At 43.4% G+C, this 10,977-nt stretch overlaps 2 protein-coding genes across 2 annotated transcripts in view; one reads left to right on the top strand and one right to left on the bottom strand.

The window, feature by feature from the left end:
* CAPN14 (calpain 14) overlaps positions 1 to 5,254 on the bottom strand; it is a 163,466-nt gene extending 158,212 nt beyond the window's left edge. The window contains 2 exon segments of the mRNA XM_006835279.1: positions 4,722 to 5,011; positions 5,202 to 5,254. Coding sequence (XP_006835342.1) covers positions 4,722 to 5,011; positions 5,202 to 5,254 — 343 coding nt within the window.
* A 152-nt stretch (positions 5,255 to 5,406) lies between these two features.
* The window catches only part of EHD3 (EH-domain containing 3), a 55,759-nt gene continuing 50,188 nt past the window's right edge, over positions 5,407 to 10,977 (top strand). The window contains exon 1 of the mRNA XM_006835278.1: positions 5,407 to 5,633. Within this exon, the coding sequence (XP_006835341.1) occupies positions 5,407 to 5,633 (227 nt within the window). The remainder of the gene's footprint in view (positions 5,634 to 10,977) is intronic.

Below are 10,977 nucleotides of genomic sequence, written 5' to 3'. Positions count from 1 at the left end.
GTACGAACTCGATGGCACTTAACAACAACAACAATGAGTTTCAACATCTTTTTTTGTGTGTGCTTATAGGATATTTATGTAGCCTTTTTTGTAAAAGGAATATTTGCATCTTTTGCCATTTTTTTAATATTGGAATTTTTTGTTTTTGTTGTTTCTATTGATATAGCAGCATTACATAGAATTTTTTGTTATTGTTGTTAAGTGCCGTCAAGTCTGTTCTGACTCATAGCAACCAGGTATAGGATTTCTGAGGAGAAGCTTTGGGTTTGAACCTGCAACCTTATGGATGGCATTCCAGTACTTATCCTACAGCACCACACCAGGACTCCAAATATAATTTATATGTTTGTATTATTTTGCAATTGTTGTTATTTTATGCACTACAATGCATTAAATACATTTCACTCTCTTTGTATCTTTAGTTGAACAAATATTCTTAATTTTCCTTTTTAAAAGGTTTTAAATTATTTGAGCCTTTTTATTTGTGCTTTTCAGTTTTAGTATTTTGTTTAAGGAATTTTTCCTGACCTTGTGGTATTTCACACACATACACAGTCTTCTAAAAGTTTCAAGGTTTTTCTTTTTTCACATTTATTCTTTAATTCTTCTTACGCTGTTTTTGTTTATAGCATAAAGTAGGAGTTGATTATTTTTGCGTTTTCTTCTTAAGCCTAACCAATTGTCCTAGCACTATTTATCAAAGAGTCCCTTCTTTCACCAGCTTTTTTTATTACAACTTCTATGGTATGTGAGGAGTCCTGGTGTGGCGCTGTGGATAAAGCACTGGACCACAAGACTCGTTTGAACCACAAGTTCAGTGATTCAAACTCACCAGTCACACCTTGGAAACTCTATACAGAGTCTCTATGAGTCGGAAACGACTCAGCAGCACTTAACAACAACAACAATGATACGTGAGGCTTCTATTTTTGCTGGCTCTGTTAGTGTCTCATTGTTGCCAAAATTACAAGATGTTAACCACTACAATTTATAACAACATCCACTAGTTCCCTTGTGGAGACCTGGTGTGGTGCTGTGGGCTAATTTGTCAGATTGCAAAGGCCTTTGAACTGCAAGGTCGGTGGTTCAAGTTCACCAGCTGTTCCTTGGAAACCGTATACAGGGTTGCTGTGGGTCAGAATCGACTCAAGGACACTTAACAACAACACACTAGTTCCTTTCACTTAGTTACTATAGCTATTGCCTTTGTTATTGTTGATTATTGTCTTCTTTTTCCCTCCTTACCCACCTTTTCCTCTTTCCTCTCCTCCTTTTCTTCCTCCTTCTCTTCCTTCATTTTCTTCTGGAATATTTTAGCTATTTTGAACTTTAATTTTTCTATATACATTCCAGCATCACCTTGTTAGTTTGACAGAAAAACCTGGTGATCAACCTGGAATGGCTAGAAGAACAGAAGATACTTCTTAAAAGAAAGACCTACAGGAAAAATATAAAACAACATAGGCAGACCGACTGTTACTACAGAAACAAGCAACATGCTTTCCCAGGAAACATCAAGGCAAGTGGTCGGGTCCCCTCATTGCAAACCCCCTTCAAAGACTAAGACTCAATGGGAATACACGCTGTGATTGGTGACCACACTCGACACGGATAAGGGGAAGTGAGGGAAAAACAGCAATGAAGCGGTAAGCTAAGCCCTACAATGTTCAATAGACTTCTGTGAACCCGGGTGAAGACCTGGTTGGCCAGCAGTGTGGCAAGACCTGGGGACTCTTGGGCCCAAAGTCGTGACATAGCCACAGAGGACTAGAGTGGAGAGTGAAGCGTCCAGCTGATAAGAAGAGAGGGCATATGCATAAGAACACCCACACTTGCAGATAATACCCACTTGTCCTGGCTTCAATGACTAGATGATCAGAGCTCAACCAGAAGTATAAAGAAGAGGAAAAAAAAAAATATTCTCATACAATTTGATGAACTTCACCTACACCTATGGAAGCAGTAGCTCAAAAGAAGGAACAAGTCCTAACAGCAAGAATCAGTCCCACACCCTCCACACACAGAGTAGACAGGGATGGGCAACTTGGACATTGGCTACCCAAAATGGGGGGTGGGGGGCTACAAAGGCAAGAAGTGACTGGCTTACAAGCTTTCAAGAGGGAACCTAGATCCAGAGGGCATGGAGGAAGGTAGAATCTCAAGTGAGTAGTATTCAATCTGACTAGGCGGGGCTGATGCAACAAAATGCAGATGGGTCTCTTGTGATACAATAGTGAATAATTGTTATCAGGACTGATTATGAGGGTTGGAAATGTAAAGGTAGGCGTTTTATAGCAAGGAGGGGAGTGATTAACTTTTCAGTCTAGGAGCGGAGGTCCCTAGGACCATCAAGGGAGAAGAGCAGAGAGTGGGACCCTACCCAGAGAAGCAGTGATGCCTGAAATGGAGCCAGAGATGATGACGTGGAGCAATGGAGCAGCTGGAGACTTTAGATCCAGAGAGGGAGAGCGACTGTGTGCTGAAGACCTGGGGGGTATGGGGGAAGGATTGCATGGAGGGGATTGTAACCATGGCAATGAGATGATATAGGATAGAATGAATGTAAAACCAATGTTCTCCCATGTAAACTATCACATAATTCACAATAAAACATTAAAAAAAAAACACCTGGTCATATTTTGATTAAAATTGTATCTATTAATGATTGGCGCTATCAATCATACTGGATAGAATTGACATCTTTATGACATCAAATCTTTCTATACTTGAACATGGCATGGCATTTATTTATTTATAACTTCTTTAATGTCTGTCTATATATTTTTTAATCATTTTCTATATTGTTTTTATCTCCTAAACCTTGCAGGTTAATGTGCTGGACTGCAAGGTCAGTTTGAACCACAAAGTCGGCAATTGAAGCTCACCAGCTGCTCCTTGGGGACACAGGGTTGTTGTGAGTAGGAACTGACTCAATGGCACCTAACAACAAACATCAAACCTGCTCCTTGCCTAACTTCACTACTTGGTGGAAGAGCATCTCCAACTGTCTTGTCCTTTACAGTAGAAAATTCAGAATCACCCCAGACTCCAATTGACCCTCATTTCCTCTCTTTTATTGCTTACCAAGATTTATTAATTCTATGCCTTAAAAAAGAAACTCTTTTTATGGGTATGGAAAATAGGGCAATGAATGTTGGTGATGGTTGCACACATGATTGATGTGATTGGCTTCATTGTATTGTACTAGTGAGGAACATTAAATTGGCAAATATTGTGCTTTCTGTATTTTACAACAATTAAAAAATAAATAAATTTTTAAAAATTATATCTTGACTCCAACCTCTTTTCCATCTCCATTGACACAGTTTCCTAAATGTTTGAATAGTCTTCTAACTGATGTTTTGCACGCCTGGTCCCTCCTCTATGCTAATTCTATTGCTATCATTCTAAAATACAAAGGCACTTTTAATAATCCCTCCTGGTTCATTAGTCTGTCTCAGTTTCCTCATCTGTGGAAGAGAGTATAGTAGAAGCCATCTGCCTTAGCAGGGAGGAGTATTTTATCACTGACTCTCCTTGGAACAATGTTAATGGAAACCAGATTGGCTTTTAGTTGGTTTTATTATCGCTTTTAAATTCTCTACAGGAAATTTAGTGCCTTTTTTGTTTTTTGTTTGCCTACAACAGGGCCATTTATTCCACCTCCCACCCTCCTTGGGTACAACACTGGAGATCATTATTTCATTTTCCTCATAGCGATGCTGTGCAAGTTAAATGCAACAATACTTGGTGAGGACTTAGTCAAGGTCCCTGCATATAGTGATCATTTAGCTAATGTTAATGATTATTAGTAATAAAATCTTTATTAGCTCTTCATTCCCTGTAAGTTTCCTATCTTTCACACCTGGCCTCAGTTAGTCACTACCACTCCCGTGAGACCTACACTCCAGTTATGTTTACTTTACTTTGAACCCAAGGAGTCTTTCATGTTTGCAGCGCCTTTTTAAATGGCTGCTATCTCTGGTAGCGTAGCGGTTACGAATCGGGCAGCAAACCTTAAGGTCAGCAGTTCGAAACTACCAGCCGCTCCACGGGAGAAAAGTGAGGGTTTCTGCTCCCGTAAAGATTTACAGTCTCGGAAATCCTGTACAGGGTCGCTAAGGGTCGGAACCGACTAGACGGCACTTACAACACCAATTCTTGTAGGTTTATAATTAAGATCCACTTCACAGTCATGTTTCTGTGACGTTTTCCTCAAATTACTCAGAAAACAGGTCCCATGACCTCTGCACATATCTCCCCATAAAAGCCTGCCATGCCTGAAGTTCAACCAAGGGAGGGGTTGTATAGTTGTATAGTGTTCATCTGTCTATAATCAATTTTGTATCCACAATGACCAAAACGGCGTCTGCCACATAATATTGGATCACTTGGGGGTGGGGGTGGGGCAGTGCTTGTTTGTTAGTTCTATTTTACTTTATGGAATGAATGAATGGGAACAGTTTTGACTCCACACTAGATACAGCAAGAAGGATCCTTTGTGACTGTTTGGGTTATTTAATATCACTTGTTATCACTGCCATGCCATAAAAAACAAACAAATATTAACGTGCCTGTTTCTCTAAGGAATTCAACTCTGTAACAAAAGGAAAGTCCACTTAAAATCAGGAATAATTATAAGTAGGTTAATCTATCTTCACCACTCTCTCTAAGAGGGCGCTGTTTCCAAATCAAACCTCCAGAGATCTGGAATGAATTACCAGAGTTTTCCCACTGGACTGCATCCCTTCCCATGCAGCTGCCGCGGTCCTGAGCTGAGCGCCTGCCCACAAACATGGCGACGCCCTGACCAGCGTCGCCCGACAGATTTCGTTGCGCCGGCCCGAACTTGCCAATACTCGGGTACTTCCTCTGCGAGCCGGCTTCCTGCAAGGCAGGGCATTTAAACCCGCGCCTCTGGCTGCGGGATGTTGCTGCGGATGCTGAGCTGTTCGCTTGCAACACTGTGCCGCCTTCTCGGCCCTGAAGGAGCAGCGCTGCTTTAGCATCCCTGAATTGCATCGCAGGCAAAGCAGGGGAGGGCGAGAGGAAAAGTCGGAGACCCTGTCATCTGGCAGTTTAATTGCAGGTTTGACTTTAATTTCTAAGGTTGCAACCTGTCCCTGCCCAGATTATTTTTCCTCCCTCGGGTTTTGGGAACTGGAAGAAGGGCTTCGTCTCAGCAGCAGAGGGAGAGAGACCTCCGGGTCCCGCTCTGTCGCCCTAGGGACCTAGAGCTGCGCGCCTGGGCCATGGTGCGGCTGAGTCCCGCACTCCGGTGAGGCGGTGGTGCGGCTCCCAGCCCAGCAGGCCGGCTCTGCGGGTACCTTCCCTCGAGGAGGAGAGGGACGCCGGGAGCCCGCGCTTTCCTGCTGGGGCTGCGCAAGGAGATTAGCGGCGGCCGAGATGTTCAGCTGGCTCGGAACCGACGACCGCCGGAGGAAGGACCCCGAGGTCTTCCAGACTGTGAGCGAGGGGCTTAAGAAACTGTATAAGAGCAAACTGCTACCCCTGGAAGAGCATTACCGCTTCCATGAGTTTCACTCTCCAGCCCTGGAGGATGCTGATTTCGACAACAAGCCCATGGTCCTGCTGGTGGGCCAGTACTCCACCGGGAAGACCACTTTCATAAGGTGAGTGGGCCCAGGGAACTGGCAGGCTCACCCACCCCCAATCCCCACTTAGTTCGCTCCGGTGTCCCACTCCTTTGGGGGACACACAGAAGGGCTTCAGTTAAGGGTTCTGAAGAAATCCTTCTGCCTATGTGAAAACATAACCCACAATTTAATTGCTGGCCCCCCTCTTCATGTTATATACCCCGTACCACCCCACTGTACTCATGCTTGGCTCAAGTGGTCAATGTGGTTAATTTGAAATGTTAACGTTGGGAGCCATCCCTAGTCTCCCCATTTTATGGACGTACATGTAGAGGCACTCCTTGGTCTTTGGGAGTGTTTATGCTAATGATGGCTTTTCATCCTCACTTTTTTGTAGAGCCACCCTTCCAGGCCAGGGACATGCTCTTCACATCTTACAGCATCAACCCTGACTTTCATAGAGCTCAGCCACTCACGCAAATGGAGACTCTTAGATACAGCTGAGGAGATCGGCAATGGGTGTGGACTGGGAACCCTGCCTGATGGTGCCACTTGTCCTGCTTTCATTGTTTTCCCTTCCCTAAGGCAGAGTTCCTATTTGTGTTTCTTGGATACGGACAGAAATGGAATACTTTTTTATTTTCCCTTGTTTGATCTTAATAGCTCAATAATAATATTAAAGACTTCTAAGGCAGAGGGCTATTGGCAATTGTATCTTCCAGCTCCTTGCCTCTGCAAATGAGATAACTGAAGTGTAGGTTAACTACGTAGGAAGCAGAGCTGGCATGCAGGTCCTAGACGCTTGTGAGGAGATAGTTGGCTAAATGCCTGTAACTTTGAGAATGAGTCATCCATTTCTTTGAATTACAGAATCTTTGGGCTAGAGGGCTCCATAAGACCTGAATTTGTCCACTTGCGTTTAGAGAGGTCCATATATTGTCTTCCAGAATGATCAGAATCCTTTCTGCGTTAGGCAGTGCCTTCTCTTCAGCCTTTAATTCTGGCAATTTTCAAGAATAGGACATTTTTTCTTGTCTTCATTTATAGCCATTGTTAAGCTATTGAATGCTTGTGACCCACTATGCAGAGACAGGGTTCATTGGCCTTCCTTCTGAGGTACTTTTCTCGTGCAGAAGGTTTCAAAGCAGGGGTTCTCCTCTTTCCATTCAGTTAATATTTGAGCTCCTACAACACTGTGCTTTGGTGAGGTGAGCAGAAAAGTTAAAGGTGTGGCCAGGTACTAATTTTCTCTAAAGCTAAACTCATAACACTAGCCTTTTGGCAGAAACACATACACCAGCTATCATGTCATGTCTAAACAGAACACTGATGGTTCTTGTGTTCACAGCTTTGAACTCATTCAACCTTTGAAAGTTTGTGTCCAAACAAGCTTGACAGCCTGAGGGGTAATTGAACTATTGGCTTTTGGACATTTTGGATTGCTAGAACTGCACAGACCTTTAGAGGTTAATCTAATCCATTGACTCTTAACTTTTTGCTTAGGAACTCCTTTGAAAATCTGATGAAAGTTCTCTTTAGAAAAATATGTATCCAAATTCGGGAGTTCAAGGACTACCTTGGATTTTAGGTGAGAACTAGTCCATTATTAAATATCCATTTCTGCTACAGGCAACTCAGAGCCACCTAAATTCTGTACCAGGTTTCCTTTGTAATCTCTGCCTTCTACCTGGCCTGGGTTATGCCCCAGGTTGCTTTGTGCTTGCATAGCCTTCCCTGGCTCTCTGGACATGCTCTCATTATAACTACGAGCACTTTTTTTGGGGTGCTTTTCCTTCCTGGAACCTGAGCACATTTGAGTACAAGACAACAGTCTTGTTTAGTATCTTCATGGCGTAATCCGGAGTCTCACCTACAGGAGGTTCCCAGTAGACATTTGCAGCATGCAAGGGAAAATTCAGAAAGGAGTGTGAGCCCCCAAGCCAGGGTTAAGTGCTTTTTTTGTCTGAGATAGCCTCTCCTAGCATGGCCTGAGTCATTTCTGACAGTTAACTGTGTCTAGGAAAGCGGCAGACTCAAGTTACCACTGATTACTTGTTATCTGAGGGAGACAGAAAGGCCAGGGGAGGCAGATCCCGCTTCTTTCTGACAAGATTACTCCCTCCCCACTCATGTCAGTAACTGAATTAAGTGTGTCTATCAAAAGCTGCCTTCCCTTGAGAGAGAACAACCCAGCAGAGAAGGAGATGAAACACTCCAAAAACAAATGACTTTGTTTCTTCCTTCTAATTAAGTCTTAAAAATCCCACTTTTTTTGTATGTGGTTTTTTTTTTTTTTTTAAATTGGAAAATACAGAAAGAATAATTCAAACAAGGAAAAAATCAATCATAATTCTATGACTTGGGGAAACCGATATATACAGATATATTTCCCATCATCCAATGGTTAAGCTCTGGACTGCTAACCCAAAGGTTAGTAGTTCAGACTCACCCAGAGGCTCCTTGGAAGACAGTGCTTCAGAACCCTGAAATCCTATAGAACTGCTCTCCTCGGCATACTTGGGATCATCCTGAGTTGGAATTCACTGAACCGCAGCTAACAATAGCATATGTCTCCCCAGCACTTTTGGTGATTTTATAGCACAGTTGAAAACATGCCATATATATAATTTTGTATGGTGATTTTGTTTTTTTTTTTTTTTTGTTCTAATTATATTGTTGTTAAGTGCCGTGAACTGCTGATTTTACCGTTAGCAGTCCTGTGCAGCTTGTGCATTTCTCATGGAATTAGAATACTTTTGTAAGCATTATTTTTGACAGCTGCATAATATTTCACTGTGTGTACATTCAATTATTCATTGAATTAATCTGCTTCTTCTGAATGTGTTAGGTTGTTTCTAATTTTTGGCGATTGTAGGATCACTCTGAACATCTTCATCATGTATCATGGTTTCCTCACTTACTGGGCTATTCTCTTAGAGATTCCCAGAAGTGGAATTACTAATGCAAAGGTCATACAGAGTGTTTTTGTATTAAGAGTCAGATGTCCCAATTGCTTTCCAAAAGGGTAATTTGGGACACCCCCCCCCCTTTCCTATGGCTTCACTGGGGCAGTTCAGTGCACCTAGCTGAGATCTTAGAGGGTCTTTGCCTCGTCCTCATCTGCTTCTGCCTGGCCTAAAACTGTGAGGGGCTTTTCATCAGAAACTAAGCCTTGCCTATTCTCTGCCCTGAGTATCCAGCTACCTTCTGTTATATGCGCTTGTCCCAGGGTCTATTTCATCTCAGGAAAGGACATTCTCCTAATAACTAATTAATGTGCTGTGATCTCTGACTGAAATAACTTCCCTGGCCTTGGGCCCAGCAACCCAGAATAATAAAATAAACAATAAATTGGCCTGGCGACTGCTCTTTCCAACACAGGCTGCCTCTTTGGAGTACAGTAGCTCTGTGTCCCTCTGGCCCTGGCAGCCTTTCCCCCTGCCTCTGCTGGTTTTTTCCCTTCAGTGTTTCTCTCTGGCATCCAGCCCTGAGTCTCTCCTTGCTTGGACCTTTGGCCCCTGGTCATTCCTTTTTGCTGCTCACTTTCTGTGACTCCTCTATTCAGGGGGTAGCAGAACTGAGCAGCTGACCGCCCCAAAGGTTAAGGAAGGCATGCATATTCTCATGCCATAGATGGTAGATCACAGCATCCTTGAGGACATATTATTATTCCCATGCCTACTGCAGCAGAGCTGAGGTGGAGCTCAGGGTGCAGGATGGGAGGCCTGCAGGGGGCACCTATGGCGGCCAGAGTTTAGCTGCCTGTGTATCCACAGTTAGGTCTGAGCTGATCTGCAGGTTTACAGTGTGATTGGCTCTGAAGCACATGGTGGCACTGCTAGGTGGGGTGAGGGAATGTTCTACCCATCAGGGCTATTCAGCTGGCACCTTTCAGTGGTTCCCACTTCCTCAGGGAGCTTTGCATTCTCCTCCAGTGGTGACTCAGCATCTGACTGTGGTTGCACTGTCCCTCCTCACCATCCTAACTTCCTACTCCCCAGCCCTCAGGCGTTGCAGCCTGCTACTCTGGAAAAGATGGTTCTCTGGAAAGTCTAGGAACTAGGGGGAAGGGACACAGATGGTAGAGCCTCTGCAGTTTGCACTGCCAACCACAATCCCTGCAATGCTTTGGTTCTTGTCCACCTCTAAGGTCAGCAACCAAAAAAAAAAAAAAACAAGCCAACTGTTGTCAAGTCAAATCCAACTCACAGCAACCCAGTAGGACAGAGGAGAATTGCTCCCTGGGTTTTCTATATGGAAGCAGACTGCCTCATCTTTCTCCCGTGGAATGGTTGATGGGTTTCTACCACCAATCTTCCAATTAGTGGCCAAATGCTGAACCCGCTGTATCACCATGGCTCCTCTAATGTCCTTGAGTGTCCCTTTATTGTCAAAAGTCCATGGAAGTGCTGCTAGAACAGAAATATCACCAGTGGAGGGCTTTAACAAGCAGAAATTCCTTTTCTCACAGTTTAGGAGGCTGAAGTCTGAATTCAGGACACCAGCTCTTAGAGGAAGGCTTTCTTTCTCAACCTGCTTTTGAGAAAGTTCCTTGTCTCCTTTCAGCATCTGTGGTCCTAGCATCCCTTGGAGAACTCCATGTGTCTTGACATCAATCTTCCCCAGGGCCATCCAATGGGTACACTCTGTGCTTCTATATTGTTGGTACTGAGGGCTTTCCTTCTTGGCTTGCTTCTCTGTTTCTCTTGTAAGATGAAAGGTAATGCAGACTACATCCAGGGAAATCCCTTTTACATTGGATTAGGGCTGTGATCTGAGTAAGGGTGTTGCATCCTACCCTGATCCTCTTATCAGATCACAACATGGGTTGATTGCATCATTACACAACTGCCAAATTACATCATTACATAAGGGCCCAATCACTGACAATCATGGCAGAGCCAAGTGGACACATAATTTGGGGGAACATATTCAATCTGTGACACCAACCAAGATACTTTATTAGTGACATCTAAGTAAAGTTGGATCATCTCACTTTAAGTGGTCACACCTCTAAATTTTCTGAACGGCACTTTGCTTATTTATAATGTGTGAATAGTAATAACTACCTGACAGGATTCCTATCAGGATGAGGAGCAGAAGAGAACTAACGGCTAGCATTGATGGTGCTCCAGGTACTTAGCTTTATCATTCCCTGTTTTCTTTCTATCTTGATTCTATAATATGACCCTCAAGAGGGGGTGAGGAAGTCATTCTTCAGGACACATAGAATAAAGGACCAAAGGAGATAGTATAAGGAAGGGGGTTCGTACCCCTTTATAACTCTAAACCAAACTAAATCCAATGCTATTGATTTGATTCCAAGTCATAGCAATCCTATAAGACAAAATAGAACTGATCCATAGGGATATATATACAT

Source organism: Chrysochloris asiatica, unplaced genomic scaffold (genome assembly GCF_000296735.1).
Source record: "Chrysochloris asiatica unplaced genomic scaffold, ChrAsi1.0 scaffold00016, whole genome shotgun sequence".
NCBI lineage: Eukaryota > Metazoa > Chordata > Mammalia > Afrosoricida > Chrysochloridae > Chrysochloris > Chrysochloris asiatica.
Note: the sequence above shows the minus strand (reverse complement) of the source record. Positions and strands in the feature narration are given on the sequence as shown.